The 22,410-nt window shown below is 55.5% G+C and overlaps 1 protein-coding gene across 1 annotated transcript in view; it reads left to right on the top strand.

Moving 5' to 3' along the window:
• Positions 1–2,804: 2,804 nt before the first annotated feature.
• Positions 2,805–22,410, top strand: part of LOC147091597 (rap1 GTPase-activating protein 1-like) — a gene marked incomplete at its 5' end in the record, with an annotated part of 193,904 nt that continues 174,298 nt past the window's right edge. Inside the window, 3 exons of the mRNA XM_085976613.1 lie at positions 2,805–2,828; positions 3,079–3,132; positions 4,289–4,372. Of these exons, the coding sequence (XP_085832739.1) occupies positions 2,805–2,828; positions 3,079–3,132; positions 4,289–4,372 (162 nt within the window). The remainder of the gene's footprint in view (positions 2,829–3,078; positions 3,133–4,288; positions 4,373–22,410) is intronic.

The following is a 22,410-nucleotide window of genomic DNA, read 5'->3' as shown; positions in this document are numbered from 1 at the left end:
TCAGTACTGCCCCTCCAACAGTGCAGCGCTCCCTCAGAACTGCCCCTCCGACAGTGCTGCGCTCCCTCAGTACTGCCCCCCGACAGTGCAGCGCTCCCTCAGTACTGCCCCTCCGACAGTGTAGCGCTCCCTCAGTACTGCCCCTCTGACAGTGCAGCGCTCCCTCAGTACTGCCCCTCCGACAGTGCAGTGCTCCCTCAGTACTGCCCCTCTGACAGTGCAGCACTCCCTCAGTACTGCCCCTCTGAGAGTGCAGCGCTCCCTCAGTACTGCCCCTCTTACAGTGCAGCGCTCCCTCAGTACTGCCCCTCCGACTGTGCAGCGCTCCCTCCGTACTGCCCCTCTGACAGTGCTGCGCTCCCTCAGTACTGCCCTTCCGACAGTGCAGCGCTCCCTCAGTAGTGCCCCTCTGGCAGTGCAGCGCTCCCTCAGTACTGCCCCTCTGACAGTGCAGTGTTCCCTCAGTACTGCCCGTCCGACAGTGCAGCGCTCCCTCAGTACTGCCCCTCTGACAGTGCAGCGCTCCCTCATACTGCCCCTCTGACAATGCAGCGCTCGCTCAATACTGACCCTCTGACAGTGCAGCGCTTCCTCAGCACTGCCCCCTCCGGCAGTGCAGTGCTCCCTCAGTACTGCCCCTCTGACAGTGCAGCACTCCCTCAGTACTGCCCCTCTGACAGTGCAGCACTCCCTCAGTACTGCCCCTCTGACAGTGCAGCGCTCCCTCAGTACTGCCCCTCTGACAGTGCAGCGCTCCCTCAGCACTGCCCCTCCGACAGTGCGGCGCTCCCTCAGTACTGCCCCCCGACAGTGCAGCGCTGCCTCAGCACTGCCCCTCCGGCAGTGCAGCGCTCCCTCAGTACTGCCCCTCTGACAGTGCAGCGCTCCCTCAGTACTGCTCCTCCGACAGTGCAGCGCTCCCTCAGAACTCCCCCTCCGACAGTGCAGCGCTCCCTCAGTACTGCCCCCCGACAGAGCGTGCTCCCTCAGTACTGCCCCTCCGACAGTGCAGCGCTCCCTCAGTACTGCCCCTCCGACAGTGCAGTGCTCCTTCATTACTGCTCCTCTGACAGTGCCGCGCTTCCTCAGTACTGCCCCTCCGACAGTGCAGCGCTCCCTCAGTACTGCCCCTCCGACAGTGCAGCACTCCCTCAGTACTGCCCCTACGACAGTGCAGTGCTCCCTCAGTGCTGCCCCTCTGACAGTGCAGCGCTCCCTCAGTACTGCCCCTCCGACAGTGCAGAGCTCCCTCAGTGCTGTCCATCCAACAGTGCAGCGCTCCCTCAGTATTGCCCCTCTGCCAGTGCAGCACTCCCTCAGTACTGCCCCTCTGACAGTGCAGAGCTCCCTCAGTGCTGTCCATCCAACAGTGCAGCGCTCCCTCAGTACTGCCCCTCTGACAGTGCAGCGCTCCCTCAGTACTGCCCCTCCGACAGTGCAGTGCTCCCTCAGTACTGCCCCTCTGACAGTGCAGCACTCCCTCAGTACTGCCCCTCTGAGAGTGCAGCGCTCCCTCAGTACTGCCCCTCTTACAGTGCAGCGCTCCCTCAGTACTGCCCCTCCGACTGTGCAGCGCTCCCTCCGTACTGCCCCTCTGACAGTGCTGCGCTCCCTCAGTACTGCCCTTCCGACAGTGCAGCGCTCCCTCAGTAGTGCCCCTCTGGCAGTGCAGCGCTCCCTCAGTACTGCCCCTCTGACAGTGCAGTGTTCCCTCAGTACTGCCCGTCCGACAGTGCAGCGCTCCCTCAGTACTGCCCCTCTGACAGTGCAGCGCTCCCTCATACTGCCCCTCTGACAATGCAGCGCTCGCTCAATACTGACCCTCTGACAGTGCAGCGCTTCCTCAGCACTGCCCCCTCCGGCAGTGCAGTGCTCCCTCAGTACTGCCCCTCTGACAGTGCAGCACTCCCTCAGTACTGCCCCTCTGACAGTGCAGCACTCCCTCAGTACTGCCCCTCTGACAGTGCAGCGCTCCCTCAGTACTGCCCCTCTGACAGTGCAGCGCTCCCTCAGCACTGCCCCTCCGACAGTGCGGCGCTCCCTCAGTACTGCCCCCCGACAGTGCAGCGCTGCCTCAGCACTGCCCCTCCGGCAGTGCAGCGCTCCCTCAGTACTGCCCCTCTGACAGTGCAGCGCTCCCTCAGTACTGCTCCTCCGACAGTGCAGCGCTCCCTCAGAACTCCCCCTCCGACAGTGCAGCGCTCCCTCAGTACTGCCCCCCGACAGAGCGTGCTCCCTCAGTACTGCCCCTCCGACAGTGCAGCGCTCCCTCAGTACTGCCCCTCCGACAGTGCAGTGCTCCTTCATTACTGCTCCTCTGACAGTGCCGCGCTTCCTCAGTACTGCCCCTCCGACAGTGCAGCGCTCCCTCAGTACTGCCCCTCCGACAGTGCAGCACTCCCTCAGTACTGCCCCTACGACAGTGCAGTGCTCCCTCAGTGCTGCCCCTCTGACAGTGCAGCGCTCCCTCAGTACTGCCCCTCCGACAGTGCAGAGCTCCCTCAGTGCTGTCCATCCAACAGTGCAGCGCTCCCTCAGTATTGCCCCTCTGCCAGTGCAGCACTCCCTCAGTACTGCCCCTCTGACAGTGCAGCGCTCCCTCAGTACAGCCCCTCTGACAGTGCAGCGCTCCCTTAGTAATGCCCCTCTGACAGTGCAGCGCTCCCTCAGCACTGGCACTGTGAGTATTGGAACAGGTTGTGGCTCAAAGAATTAGGTTATAACATACCCTTTTCTCTCTTTCCTGAAGGACAAAATTGCGAACATACAATGAGACAATTTCGATCTTATCTCTGACAGAATTCCCAAACACCATTCAGATGGCAATGGTACGTCAGATTGTAAGATTACTGTGTGTAACTCGCGGGTACATCCATGGTAATGTGAAGGGAGGTCTGCATTTTAGGTACCCCGGGAGTGCTCACTGCTAACACTGGATATAATGTGCGGAAATACTGTCAGCGTAATGTAGAGGGAGCTGTTTATTGTACGTTGCTTGTTGCTGACAGTGGGTATAAAGTGGGGGTGCACTTTCAGCGTAATGTAACATTCCTTGATTTACCATGTGTTCTCTTCCAGTTGGTTAACGAGGACATTACTGTCGATCGATTCTACCCTGTTGTGTATCCCAAGGTAAGTGTCAGTGCTCAGACAGACAGAGAGAAAGAAAGAGACAGAGAGAGACAAAGAGAGACAGACAGTGACAAAGAGAAAAAGGGACTCAGTGAGAGAGGGACAGAGAGAGAGAGAGAGAGAGAGAGTGAGATAGAGAGACAGAGGGCCGTGGAGGCGGGATTGGAGGCGTGTGGGAGGTTAAAATCTCGAAATCGGGGTGCACGAACCCATCCCACACCCAACCCGCCTCCATTCCAGTTTCAAAGGAGGCGGGTACCCGCCCTGCACTGGGACCCACCTCCCCGAGGCGGGATGGGGATTAGTGCCAATTAGCTGCCTCTTAACAGGCAGTTTTTAGCCTAATCCCTATTTTCATTGTTGAAGTGTGGGATTCGCGACGGCTCCAAACCACGCCAAGTTAGCGAGGCGGACCGTCGGGCTGAAGGGCTTGGAGGGGTCGAGATGTCCGGTGTTCAGGTGAGTGATGGGTGCATGAGTTCAGAGATAAGTGTCTTTGGTGTGTGTAAAGTGTTTAAAGAAGTTTTACTCACCTTTACTTACCTTTACAGCCTTCCTTCCTTCAGGTCTCGGGAGTCCCTCATCTCATCGGCACAGAAAGCAGAATGGCTGCGAGCTGTCAAAAGTTGCAGCATTCAGCTTTCTGTTCTGGGGAGATCTCTAAATCAGCCTGAGAGGAAGGAATTAACCTGGAGTACAGATTGTCAGTGTGTGACAGCTTCAAAGAGCTGTCAAACACTGATATTTCATCTGTCAAAAGCTTTTGACAGATGAAATGTCAATCTGTGACATCACCTGTTGCCGGGTGGCCCTTAATTGGCCTGCGGAACCCGCTGGGTGGACTTAACACGGTCAATCAAGGTAAAATCGCGTGGGTTGGCCACAACTCGATGGAGGCGGGGCTACAACCCAAAAAGTGGGAGTCCCGCCTCCTACACGCCTCCTGAATGATAATCCAGCCCAGAGAGAGAGAGACGGAGAGAGAGCGAGAGAGACAGAGAGATTAGGTGTGAGATAGAGTGACAGAGAGAGGGACAGAGAGAGGGAGATGAACAGCTAAAAAAAAAAAGAGAAAGAGAGAGAGCGAGAGATTGCTGTGTAGTGATTGTGACTGTCTGCTGTTTCACTGTTATCGCTCTATCCATTTGTCCCCCAGGCCTCCCAGCTGATCATGACCTTTGATGAACACGTCATAACCAACAAGTTCAAGTTTGGAGTAATCTACCAGAGACATGGGCAGGTCTGTGCGGGCACCACACAATGTCACCACCTCCCCCACTCCATCACACCCCATTACACCTCCATCACATCCCATCACACCCCCATCACACCCCCATCACACCCCCATCACACCCCCATCACACCCCAATCACACCCCCATCACACCCCATCACAACCCATCACAGCCCATCACAGCCCAGCACATCCCATCACATCCCACCACATCCCATCACACCCCATCACACACCATCACACCCCATCACGTCCCATCACATCCCATCACATCCCATCACTACCCATCACACCCCATCACACCCCATCACTCCCCATCACTCCCCATCACACCCCATCACACCCATTACACCACATCACATCCCATCACACACCATGACATCCCCATCACATCCCATCACATTACATCACACCCCATCACACCCCCATCACACCCCATCACATCCCAACACACCCCGTCACATCGCATCACACCCCATCACACCCCATCACACCCCATCACACCCCATCACATCGCATCACACCCCATCACATCCCATCACATCCCATCACACCCAATCACATCCCATCACACCACATCACATTCTCATCACACCTCATCACACCCCCATCACATCCCCATCACACCCCATCACACCCCATCACACCCCATCACAACCATCACATCCCCATCACACCCCATCACACCCCATCACACCCCATCACACCCCATCACATCCCATCACATCCCATCACACCACAACACATCCCATCACACCCCCATCACATCCCAACACACCCCATCGCACCCCATCACACCCCATCACATCCCATCACACCCCATCACACCCCATCACATCCCAACACACACCATGACATCCCCATCACATCCCATCACACCCCATCACACCACATCACACCCCATCACAACGAAAAACATCCCATCACACCCCACCACACCCCATCACATCCCATCACACACCATCACACCCCATCACACCCCATCACACCCCATCACACCCCATCACACCCCATCACACCCCATCACATCCCATCACATCCCATCACACCACCATCACACCCCATCACAACCCATCACATCACAACACACCCCGTCACACCCCGTCACACCCCGTCACACCCCATCACACACCATCACACCCCATCACACCCCATCACACCCCATCACACCCCATAACATCCCATCACACCCCATCACATCCCATCACATCCCATCACATCTCATCACATCCCATCACACCCCATCACGTCCCCATCACGTCCCCATCACGTCCCCATCACGTCCCCATCACATCCCCATCACATCCCAATCACATTCCCATCACACCCCATCACATCCCCATCACACCCCACCACACCCCATCACACCCCATCACACCCCATCACACCCCATCACATCCCATAACATCCCATCACACCCCATCACACCCCAACACGTCCCATCACGTCCCATCACATCCCATCACATCCCATCACTCCCCATCACACCCCATCACACCCCATCACTCCCCATCACTCCCCATCACACCCCATCACACCCATTACACCACATCACACCCCATCACACACGATGACATCCCCATCACATCCCATCACATTACATCACACCCCATCACACCCCATCACCCCCCCATCACACCCCATCACATCCCAACACACCCCGTCACATCCCATCACACCCCATCACACCCCATCACACCCCATCACAACCATCACATCCCCATCACACCCCATCACACCCCCATCACATCCCATCACATCCCATCACACCCCATCACACCCCATCACATCCCATCACATCCCATCACATCCCATCACACCCCAACACATCCCATCACATCCCCATCACATCCCCATCACATTCCAACACACCCCATCACACCCCATCACACCCTATCACATCCCATCACATCCCATCACACCCCATCACATCCCAACACACCCACATCACATCCCATCACAAACACCCCATCACATCCCATCACACCCCATCACACCCCATCACACCCCATCACAACCCATCACAGCCCATCACAGCCCAGCACATCCCATCACATCCCATCACATCCCACCACACCCCATCACATCCCATCACACACCATGACATCCCCATCACATCCCATCACACCCCATCACACCACATCTCACCCCATCACACCGAAAAACATCCCATCACACCCCACCATACCCCATCACATCCCATCACATCCCATCACACACCATCACACCCCATCACACCCCATCACACCCCATCACACCCCATCACACCCCATCACATCCCATCACATCCCATCACAACACCATCACACCCCATCACACCCCATCACATCACAACACACCCCGTCACACCCCGTCACACCCCGTCACACCCCATCACACCCCATCACACCCCATCACACCCCATCACACCCCATAACATCCCATCACACCCCATCACATCCCATCACACACCATGACATCCCCATCACATCCCATCACACCCCATCACACCCCATCACACCGAAAAACATCCCATCACACCCCACCATACCCCATCACATCCCATCACATCCCATCACACACCATCACACCCCATCACACCCCATCACACCCCATCACACCCCATCACACCCCATCACATCCCTTCACATCCCATCACACCACCATCACACCCCATCACACCCCATCACATCACAACACACCCCGTCACACCCCGTCACACCCCGTCACACCCCATCACACACCATCACACCCCATCACACCCCATCACACCCCATAACATCCCATCACACCCCATCACATCCCATCACATCCCATCACATCTCATCACATCCCATCACACCCCATCACACCCCATCACACCCCATCACACCCCATCACGTCCCCATCACGTCCCCATCACGTCCCCATCACGTCCCCATCACGTCCCCATCACATCCCCATCACACCCAACCACACCCCATCACACCCCATCACACCCCATCACACCCCATCACATCCCATAACATCCCATCACACCCCATCACACCCCATCACGTCCCATCACATCCCATCACATCCCATCACTACCCATCACACCCCATCACATCCCATCACTCCCCATCACTCCCCATCACACCCCATCACACCCATTACACCACATCACACCCCATCACACACCATGACATCCCCATCACATCCCATCACATTACATCACACCCCATCACACCCCATCACCCCCATCACACCCCATCACATCCCAACACACCCCGTCACATCCCATCACACCCCATCACACCCCATCACACCCCATCACAACCATCACATCCCCATCACACCCCATCACACCCCCATCACATCCCATCACATCCCATCACATCCCATCACACCCCATCACAACCATCACATCCCCATCACACCCCATCACACCCCATCACATCCCATCACATCCCATCACACCCAACACATCCCATCACATCCCCATCACATCCCCATCACATTCCAACACACCCCATCACGCCCCATCACACCCCGTCACATCCCATCACACCCCATCACACCCCATCACAACCATCACATCCCCATCACACCCCATCACACCCCCATCACATCCCATCACATCCCATCACATCCCATCACACCCCATCACAACCATCACATCCCCATCACACCCCATCACACCCCATCACATCCCATCACATCCCATCACACCCAACACATCCCATCACATCCCCATCACATCCCCATCACATTCCAACACACCCCATCACGCCCCATCACACCCCATCACATCCCATCACACCCCATCACACCCCATCACATCCCATCACACACCATGACATCCCCATCACATCCCATCACACCCCATCACACCACATCACAGCCCATCACACCGAAAAACATACCATCACACCCCACCATACCCCATCACATCCCATCACATCCCATCACACACCATCACACCCCATCACACCCCATCACACCCCATCACACCCCATCACACCCCATCTCACACCATCACAACCCATCACAACCCATCACACACCAAGACATCCCCATCACATTACATCACACCCCATCACACCCCATCACACCCCATCACAACCCATCACACCCCATCACATCCCATCACACCCCATCAAACCCCATCACATCCCAACACATCCCCGTCACACCCCGTCACATCCCATCACACCCCATCACATCCCATCACACCGCATCACATCCCGTCACATCCCATCAAATCCCATCACACCGCATCACATCCCTTCACACCCCATCACATCCCATCACACCCCATCACACCCCATCACACCCCATCACACCCCATCACACCCATCACAACCCATCGCAACCCATCACACACCAAGACATCCCCATCACATTACATCACACCCCATCACACCCCATCACACCCCATCACACCCCATCACACTCCATCACACCCCATCACATCCCATCACACCCCATCACACCCCATCACACCCCATCACATCCCATCACACCCCATCAAACCCCATCACATCCCAACACATCCCCGTCACATCCCATCACACCCCATCACATCTCATCACACCCCATCACACCCCATCACATCCCGTCACATCCCATCAAATCCCATCACACCGCATCACACACCATCACATCCCCATCACACCCCATCACACGCCATCACATCCCTTCACATCCCACCACATCCCATCACATCTCATCACACACCATCACATCCCCATCACACCCCATCACACCCCATCACGTCCCATCACGTCCATCACGTCCCATCACACCTCATCACACCCCATCACATCCCATCACATCCCATCACATCCCATCACATCCCATCACACCCCATCACACCCCATCACACACCATGACATCCCCATCACACCCCATCACACACCATGACATCCCCATCACATCCCATCACATCACATCACACCCCATCACACCACATCACACCCGATCACACCCCATCACATCCCATTATATCCCATTACATCCCATGACACCCCATCACACCCCATCACACCCCATCACACCCCATCACACCCCATCACACCCCATCACATTCCCATCACAACCCATCACATCCCCATCACATCCCATCACACCCCATCACACCCCATCACATCCCATCACACCCTATCACACCCCATGACACCCCATCACATCCCATCACATCCCATCGCATCCCATCACACCCCATCACACCCCTTCACACCCCATCACACCCCATCACACCCCATCACATCCCATCACACACCATCAAACCCCCATCATACCCCATCACATCCCATCACACCCCATCACATCCCATCACATCCCATCACACCCTATCACACCCCATCACATCCCGTCACATCCCATCACACCCCATCACACCCCATCACTCCCCTTCACACCCCATCACATCCCATCACACACCATCAAACCCACATCATACATCATCACATCCCATCACATCCCATCGCATCCCATCACATCGCATCACACCCGATCACATCCCATCACACCCCATCACACCCCAGCACACCCCAACACATCCCATCACACCCCATCACACCCCATCAAACCCCCATCACACCCCATCACACCCCATCACATCCCATCACACCCCATCAAACCCCCATCACACCCCATCACACCCCATCACACCCCATCACATCCCAATGCACCCCATCGCACCCCATCGCATCCCATCGCATCCTATCACATCCCATCACATCCCATCACATCACAACACATCCCATCACACCTCATTACATTCCATCAAACCGCCATCACATCCCATCATATCCCATCACATCCCATCACACACCTCACATCACATCATGTCCCATCACACCCCGTCACATCCCATCACATCCCATCACACCCCAACACACCCCATCACACCCCATCACACCCCAACACATCCCATCACACCCCATCACATCCCATCACACCCCATCACACTCCATCGCATCCCATCGCATCCCATCGCATCCCATCACAACCCATCACATCCCATCACAACCTATCACATCCCATCACATCCCGTCACACCCCATCACACCACATCACATCCCATCACATCCCATCACAAACCATCACACCCCATCACACCCCATCACACCCCATCACATCCCATCACATCCCCATTACATCCCATCACACCCCATCACACCCCATCAAACCCCATCACATCCCATCACACCCCCATCGCATCCCATCGCATCCCATCGCATCCCATCACATCACATCACACCCAATCACTACCCCATCAAACCCCATCCAACCCCATAACACCCCATCACACCCCATCACACCCCATCACACCCCATCACACCCCAACACATCCCATCACACCCCATCACACTGCATCACATCCCATCACACCCCATCGCATCCCATCACACCCCATCACACCCATACACACCCCATCACACCCTTTCACATCACATCACACCCCCATCACATCCCATCACACCACATCACATCCAATCACATCCCATCACAACCCATCACATCCTATCACATCCCATCAAAGCCCCTCACATCCCATCAAATCCCATCACACCCCATCACACCCCATCATAACCCATCACACCCCATCACATCCCATCACACCCCATCACATCCCATCACACACCATCACATCCCATCACACTCCATCGCATCCCATCACACCCCTCACACCCGATCGCATCCCATCACACCCCTTCACATCCCATCACATCCCATCACACCCCATCACATCCCATCACATCCCATCACATCCCATCATATCCCGTCACACCCGTCACACCCCGTCACACCCCGTCACACCCCATCACATCCCATCACATCCCGTCACATCCTGTCACATCCTGTCACACCCCATCACACCCCATCACTCCCCATCACATCCCATTCCAACCCCATCACATACCATCACAAACCATCACACACCATCACACCCCATGACATCCCATCACATCCCATCACATCCACATCACATCCCATCACACCCCCAGCACATCCCATCGCATCCCATCACATCCCATCGCATCCCAGCACATCCCATCACACCCCATCACTACCCCATCAAACCCCATCACACCCCATCACACCCCATCACACCCCATCACACCCCTTCACACCCCTTCACACCCCTTCACACTCCATCACGTCCTATCACACCCCAACACATCCCTTCACACCCCATCACATCCCATCACACCCCATCACACCTCCACACACCCCATCAAACCCTTTCACATCCCATCACACCCCCACCACATCCCATCACACCCCATCACATCCCATCACATCCCATCACAAGCCCTCACTTCCCATCACACCCCATCACATCCCATCACACCCCATCACATCTCACCACATCCCATCACACCCCATCACAAACCATCACAGCTCATTGCACTCCATCACATCTCATCACATCCCATCACACCCCATCACACGCCATAATACGCCATCACATCCAATCACACCCCATCACATCCCATCACATCCCATAACACACCATCACACCCCTGCACACCCCATCAAACCCCATCACACCCCTTCACACCCCATCACATCCCATCACATCCCATCAAACGCCATCAGACCCCTTCACATCCCATCACATCCCCATCACATCTCCATCACACCCCATCACGTCCCATCACACCCCAGCACACCCCAACACATCCGAGCACACCCCATCACATCCCATCACTCCCCATCACACCCCATCACGCCCCATCACACCCCTTCACACCCCATCACACCCCATCACATCCAATCACACACCATCAAACCCCCATCACACCCCATCACACCATCACATCCCAACACACCCCATCACATCCCATCACATCCCATCACATCCCATCACATCCCCATCACATCTCCATCACACCCCATCACGTCCCATCACATCCCAGCACACTCCATCACATCCCATCACACCCCATCACACCCCATCACACCCTATCACACCCCATCACATCCCAACTCACCTGATCACATCCCATCACACCCCATCACACCCCAGCACACCCCATCACATCCCATCACATCCCATCACATCCCATCACACCCATCACACCCCATCAAACCCGCATCACACCCCATCACATCCCAACACATCCCATCACACCCCATCACACCCCATCGCACCCCATCGCACCCTATCACATCCCATCACATCCCATCACATCCCATCACATCCCAATACACCCCATCACACCCCATTACATCCCATCAAACCCCCATCACATCCCATCATATCCCATCACACCCCATCACATCCCAACACATCCCATCACACCCCTCACATCCCATCATGTCCCATCACACCCCGTCACATCCCAACACACCCCATCACATCCCATCACTCCCCAACACACCCCAACACATCCCATCACACCCCATCACATCCCATCACACCCCATCACACTCCATCGCATCCCATCGCATCCCATCACAACCCATCACATCCCATCACAACCCATCACATCCCATCACATCCCGTCACACCCCATCACTCCACATCACATCCCGTCACATCCCATCACAAACCATCACACCCCATCACACCCCATCACACCCCATCACACCCCATCACATCCCATCACATCCCATCACATCCCCATCATATCCCATCACACCCCATCACACCCCATCACATCCCATCACACCCCATCACATCCCATCACACCCCTTTACACCCCTTTACACCCCTTCACACCCCATTAAACCCCATCACACACCATCACACCCCATCATATCCCACCACACCCCATCACACCCAATCACACCACGTCACATCCCATCACATCGCATCACACCCCATCACAAACGATCACACCCCATCACACCCCGTCACATCCCATCACATCCCCATCACATCCCATCACACTCCATCACACCCCATCACATCCCATTAAATCCCAGCACATCCCATCACACCCCCATCATATCCCATCACATCCCATCGCACCCCATCGCACCCCATCACATCCTATCACACCCCATCACGCCCCCAGCACACCCCATCACACCCCATCACACCCCATCACAACCCATCACACCCCTATCACACCACATCACACGCCATCACATTCCATCACATCCCATCACAACCCATCACATCCCACCACACCCCATCACACCCCCACACATCCCATCACACCCCATCACATCCAAGCACACCCCCATCACATCCCATCACACCCCATCACATCCCATCACATCCCATCACACCCCATCAAACCCCATCGCACCCCATCACACCCGCATCACACCCCATCAACCCGCATCACACCCCATCACACCCCATCACAAAGTATCACACCAAATCACCACCCATCACACCCCATCACACCCCATCACAACCCATCACACCCCATCAGACCCCATCACACCCCCATCACACCCCATCACACACCATCACATCCCTTTCACACCCCATCACACCCCATCACACCCCATCACACCCCATCACACCCCATCACACCCCATCACACCCCATCACATCCCATCACACCCCATCACACCCCATCACATCCCATCACATCCCATCATACCCCATCACACCACATCACACCCCATCACATCCCATCCAACCCCATCAAACCACATCACACCCCATCACACCCCATCACACCCCATCACATACCATCACAACCCCCTCACACCCCATCACATGCCATCACATCCCCATCACATCCCCATCAAAAACCATCACATCCCATCACACCCCATCACACCACATCACACCCCATCACACCCCATCACACCCCATCACATCCCATCACACCCCATCACATTCCATCACATCCCATCACATCCCCATCACATCCCACCACACCCCATCACATCCCCATCACATCCCCATCACATGCCGTCACACCCCGTCACATCCCATCACACCCCATCACAGCCCATCACACCCCATCACATCCCATCACATTCCATCACACCCATCACGTCCCATCACACCCCATCACACCCCAACACATCCCATCACACCCCATCACACTGCATCACATCCCATCACACCCCATCGCATCCCATCACACCCCATCACACCCACACACACCCCATCACACCCTTTCACATCACATCACACCCCCATCACATCCCATCACACCACATCACATCCAATCACATCCCATCACAACCCATCACATCCTATCACATCCCATCAAAGCCCCTCACATCCCATCAAATCCCATCACACCCCATCACACCCCATCATAACCCATCACACCCCATCACATCCCATCACACCCCATCACATCCCATCACACACCATCACATCCCATCACACTCCATCGCATCCCATCACACCCCTCACACCCGATCGCATCCCATCACACCCCTTCACATCCCATCACATCCCATCACACCCCATCACATCCCATCACATCCCATCACATCCCATCATATCCCGTCACAACCCGTCACACCCCGTCACACCCCGTCACACCCCATCACATCCCATCACATCCCGTCACATCCTGTCACATCCTGTCACACCCCATCACACCCCATCACTCCCCATCACATCCCATTCCAACCCCATCACATACCATCACAAACCATCACACACCATCACACCCCATGACATCCCATCACATCCCATCACATCCACATCACATCCCATCACACCCCCAGCACATCCCATCGCATCCCATCACATCCCATCGCATCCCAGCACATCCCATCACACCCCATCACTACCCCATCAAACCCCATCACACCCCATCACACCCCATCACACCCCATCACACCCCTTCACACCCCTTCACACCCCTTCACACTCCATCACGTCCTATCACACCCCAACACATCCCTTCACACCCCATCACATCCCATCACACCCCATCACACCTCCACACACCCCATCAAACCCTTTCACATCCCATCACACCCCCACCACATCCCATCACACCCCATCACATCCCATCACATCCCATCACAAGCCCTCACTTCCCATCACACCCCATCACATCCCATCACACCCCATCACATCTCACCACATCCCATCACACCCCATCACAAACCATCACAGCTCATTGCACTCCATCACATCTCATCACATCCCATCACACCCCATCACACGCCATAATACGCCATCACATCCAATCACACCCCATCACATCCCATCACATCCCATAACACACCATCACACCCCTGCACACCCCATCAAACCCCATCACACCCCTTCACACCCCATCACATCCCATCACATCCCATCAAACGCCATCAGACCCCTTCACATCCCATCACATCCCCATCACATCTCCATCACACCCCATCACGTCCCATCACACCCCAGCACACCCCAACACATCCGAGCACACCCCATCACATCCCATCACTCCCCATCACACCCCATCACGCCCCATCACACCCCTTCACACCCCATCACACCCCATCACATCCAATCACACACCATCAAACCCCCATCACACCCCATCACACCATCACATCCCAACACACCCCATCACATCCCATCACATCCCATCACATCCCATCACATCCCCATCACATCTCCATCACACCCCATCACGTCCCATCACATCCCAGCACACTCCATCACATCCCATCACACCCCATCACACCCCATCACACCCTATCACACCCCATCACATCCCAACTCACCTGATCACATCCCATCACACCCCATCACACCCCAGCACACCCCATCACATCCCATCACATCCCATCACATCCCATCACACCCATCACACCCCATCAAACCCGCATCACACCCCATCACATCCCAACACATCCCATCACACCCCATCACACCCCATCGCACCCCATCGCACCCTATCACATCCCATCACATCCCATCACATCCCATCACATCCCAATACACCCCATCACACCCCATTACATCCCATCAAACCCCCATCACATCCCATCATATCCCATCACACCCCATCACATCCCAACACATCCCATCACACCCCTCACATCCCATCATGTCCCATCACACCCCGTCACATCCCAACACACCCCATCACATCCCATCACTCCCCAACACACCCCAACACATCCCATCACACCCCATCACATCCCATCACACCCCATCACACTCCATCGCATCCCATCGCATCCCATCACAACCCATCACATCCCATCACAACCCATCACATCCCATCACATCCCGTCACACCCCATCACTCCACATCACATCCCGTCACATCCCATCACAAACCATCACACCCCATCACACCCCATCACACCCCATCACACCCCATCACATCCCATCACATCCCATCACATCCCCATCATATCCCATCACACCCCATCACACCCCATCACATCCCATCACACCCCATCACATCCCATCACACCCCTTTACACCCCTTTACACCCCTTCACACCCCATTAAACCCCATCACACACCATCACACCCCATCATATCCCACCACACCCCATCACACCCAATCACACCACGTCACATCCCATCACATCGCATCACACCCCATCACAAACGATCACACCCCATCACACCCCGTCACATCCCATCACATCCCCATCACATCCCATCACACTCCATCACACCCCATCACATCCCATTAAATCCCAGCACATCCCATCACACCCCCATCATATCCCATCACATCCCATCGCACCCCATCGCACCCCATCACATCCTATCACACCCCATCACGCCCCCAGCACACCCCATCACACCCCATCACACCCCATCACAACCCATCACACCCCTATCACACCACATCACACGCCATCACATTCCATCACATCCCATCACAACCCATCACATCCCACCACACCCCATCACACCCCCACACATCCCATCACACCCCATCACATCCAAGCACACCCCCATCACATCCCATCACACCCCATCACATCCCATCACATCCCATCACACCCCATCAAACCCCATCGCACCCCATCACACCCGCATCACACCCCATCAACCCGCATCACACCCCATCACACCCCATCACAAAGTATCACACCAAATCACCACCCATCACACCCCATCACACCCCATCACAACCCATCACACCCCATCAGACCCCATCACACCCCCATCACACCCCATCACACACCATCACATCCCTTTCACACCCCATCACACCCCATCACACCCCATCACACCCCATCACACCCCATCACACCCCATCACACCCCATCACATCCCATCACACCCCATCACACCCCATCACATCCCATCACATCCCATCATACCCCATCACACCACATCACACCCCATCACATCCCATCCAACCCCATCAAACCACATCACACCCCATCACACCCCATCACACCCCATCACATACCATCACAACCCCCTCACACCCCATCACATGCCATCACATCCCCATCACATCCCCATCAAAAACCATCACATCCCATCACACCCCATCACACCACATCACACCCCATCACACCCCATCACACCCCATCACATCCCATCACACCCCATCACATTCCATCACATCCCATCACATCCCCATCACATCCCACCACACCCCATCACATCCCCATCACATCCCCATCACATGCCGTCACACCCCGTCACATCCCATCACACCCCATCACAGCCCATCACACCCCATCACATCCCATCACATTCCATCACACCCATCACGTCCCATCACACCCCATCACATCCTCATCACATCCCATCACACCCCATCATACCCCATCACACCCCATCACATCCCATCACACCCCATCACATCCCATCACAACCCATCACATCCCATCAAACCCCATCACATCCCATTACATCCGCATCACATCACATCGCACCCCTTCACACCCCATCACATCCCATCACACCCCATCACACCGAATCAAACCCGATCACACCCCATCACACGCCTTCACACACCCTCACACCCCATTACATCCCATCACATCCCCATCACACCCCATCACACCCAATCGCATCCCCATCACACCCCATCACATCCCAATACATCCCATCACACCCCATCACACCCCATCACACCCCATCACAGCCCATCACATTCCATCACACCCCATCACACAATATCACATCCCATCACACCACATCAGACCCCATCACAGCCCATTACAACCCATCACACCCCATCACACCCCATCACATTCCATCACACCCCCATCACATCCCATCAAACTCCATCACATCCCATCACATCCCATCACACCCCAGCACATGCCATCACACCCTGTCACATCCCATCACATCCCCATCACATCCCATCATATCCCATTACATCCCATCACACCCATCACACCCCATCACACCCCATCACACCCCATCACACCCCATCACACCCTACCACATCCCATCACATCCCATCACATCCCATCACACACAATCACACCCCATCAAACCCCATCACACCCCATCACAACCGCATCACACCCCATCAACCCGCATCACACCCCATCACACCCCATCACACCCCATCACACCCCATCACATCCCATCACATCCCATCACACCCCATCACACCCCATCACAACCCATCACACTCCATCACACCCCATCACACCCCTTCACGCCCCATCACATCCTATCACACCACATCACACCCCATCACATCCCATCACACCCCATCACAGCCCATCACAACCCATCACACTCCATCACACCCCATCACACCCCAATCACACCCCAACACACCCCATTACATCCCATCACATCACACCCCATCACACCCAATCACACCTCATCGCACCCCATCACACCACATCACACCCCATCAAAACCCATCACAGCCCTATCACACCCCATCACACCACATCACACGGCATCAAACCCGATCACACCCCATCACATCCCATCACACACCATCACACCCCATTACATCCCATCACAGCCCATCACATCCCATCGCATCCCATCACATCCCATCACACCCCTTCACACCCCATCACACCCCTTCACACCCCATGAAACCCCATCGCAGCCCTATCACACCGCATCACACCGCATCACACCGCATCACACCCATCACACCCCATCACACCCCATCACATCCCCATCACATCCCCATCACACCCAATCACATCCCCATCACAACCCAACACATCCCGTCACACCCCATCACACTCTATCACATCCCATCACACCCCATCACATCCCATCACACCCCATCACACCCATCACAACCCATCACACCTCATCACACCCCATCACACGCCATCACACCCCATCACATCCCCATCACCACCCCCATCACACCCCATCACATCACCGTCACATCCCTGTCACATCCCCGTCACATCCCCATCACAACCCCATCACATCCCATCACAGCCCATCACACCCCATCACATCCCATCACACCCCATCACACCCCAGTATGTCCCATCACATTCCATCACACCCATTACGTCCCATCACACACCATCACATTCCCATCACACCCCATCACGCCCCATCACACCCCATCACATTCCATCACAACCCATCACATCGCCATCAAACCCCATCACATCCCATTACACCCGCATCATATCCCAGCGCATCCCATCGCATCCCATCGCATCCCATCACACCCCATCACATCCCATCACACCCCATCACACCCCATCAAACCCCATCACACCCCATCACACCCCATCACACCCCATCACACCCCATCACATCCCATCACATCCCATAACATGGCATCACACGCCATCACATCCCATCACACCCCATCACACCCCATCACACCCTTCACACCCCATCACACCCCATCGCACCCCATCGCACCCCATCACACCCCATCACATCCCATCACATACCATCACACCCCATCACATCCCATTGCACCCCATCACATCCCCATCACACCCATCACACACAATCACATCCCATCACATCCCATCACACCCCGTCACATCCCCATCACATCCCATCACACCCTGTCACACCCTGTCACACCCGATCACATCCCATCACACCCCATCACAGCCCATCACACCCCATCACACCCCATCACATCCCATCACACCCCAGCACATGCCATCACACCCCGTCACATCCCATTACATCCCATCACATCCCCATCACATCCCATCATATCCCATTACATCCCATCACACCCCATCACACCCCATCACATCCCATCACATCCCCTCACATCCCATCACACACCATCACACCCCATCACACCCCATCACACCCCATCACACCCCATCACACCCCATCAAAGCCCATCACAACCCATCACACCACATCACACCCCATCAAAACCCATCACAGCCCTATCACACCCCATCACACCCCATCACACCACATCAAACCCGATCACACCCCATCACACCCCATTACATCCCATCACATCCCCATCACACCCCATCACACCCAATCGCATCCCCATCACACCCCATCACATCCCATCACAGCCCATCACATCCCATCACACCCCATCACATCCCATCACATTCCATCACATCCCATCAAACCACATTACACCACATCACACCCATCACACCCCTTCACACCCCATCAAACCCCATCGCAGCGCTATCACACCCCATCACACCGCATCACACCCCATCACACCCCATCACACCACATCACACCCCATCACACCCCATCACACCCCATCCCATCACATCCCATCACATCCCCATCACATCCCCATCACACCCAATCACATCCCCATCACAACCCAACACATCCCATCTCACCCCGTCACACCCCATCACACTCCATCACATCCCATCACACCCCATCACATCCCATCACACCCCATCACATCCCATCACACCCCATCACACCCCATCACACCCCATCACACCCCATCACACCCATCACATCCCATCACATCCATCACACCCCATCACACCCATCACACCCCATCACACCCCATCACATCACATCACACCCCATCACACCCCATCACACCCCATCACACCCCATCACACCCCATCACATCCCCATCACATCCCCATCACACCCAATCACATCCCCGTCACAACCCAACACTTCCCATCACACCCCGTCACACCCCATCACACTCCATCACATCCCATACACCCCATCACATCCCAACACACCCCATCACACCCCATCACACCCCATCACACCCCATCACACCCCATCACATCCCATCACTTCCCATCACACCCCATCACACCCCATCACACCCCATCACACCCAATCACATCCCATCCAACCCATCACACCCCATCACACCCCATCACATACCATCACACCGCATCACACCCCACCACACGCCATCGCATCCCCATCACAACCCCATCACATCCCATCACACTCCATCACACCCCATCACATCCCATCACACCCCCATCACACCCCATCACACCCCATCACACCCCATCACACCCAATCACATCCCATCCAACCCATCACACCCCATCACACCCCATCACATACCATCACACCGCATCACACCCCACCACACGCCATCGCATCCCCATCACAACCCCATCACATCCCATCACACTCCATCACACCCCATCACATCCCATCACACCCCCATCACACCCCATCACACCCCATCACATCCCCATCACATCCCCATCACATCCCCATCACATTCCCATCACACCCCATCACAGCCCATCACACCCCATCACAACCCATCACACACCGTCAAATTCCATCACAACCCATCACATCGCCATCACATCCCATCACACCCCATCACACCCCATCACACCCCGTCACATTCCATCACATCCCATCACATCGCCATCAAACCCCATCACATCCCATTACACCCGCATCATATCCCAGCGCATCCCATCGCATCCCATCACACCCCATCACATCCCATCACATCCCATCACACTCCATCACACCCCCATCAAACTCCATCACACCCCATCACACCCCATCACACCCCATCACACCCCATCACATCCCCATCACATCCCATTACATCCCATCACACCCATCACACACAATCACATCCCATCACATCCCATCACACCCCGTCACATCCCCATTGCATCCCATCACACCCTGTCACAACCTGTCACACCCTATCACATCCCATCACACCCCATCACAGCCCATCACACTCCATCACACCCCATCACATCCCATCACATCCCATCACACCCCAGCACATGCCATCACACCCCGTCACATCCCATTACATCCCATCA

Source organism: Somniosus microcephalus, unplaced genomic scaffold (assembly GCF_052327205.1).
Source record: "Somniosus microcephalus isolate GS21.2 unplaced genomic scaffold, FLI_Smic_1.0 unresolved_chr3, whole genome shotgun sequence".
Taxonomy (NCBI): Eukaryota; Metazoa; Chordata; class Chondrichthyes; order Squaliformes; family Somniosidae; genus Somniosus; species Somniosus microcephalus.
Note: the sequence above shows the minus strand (reverse complement) of the source record. Positions and strands in the feature narration are given on the sequence as shown.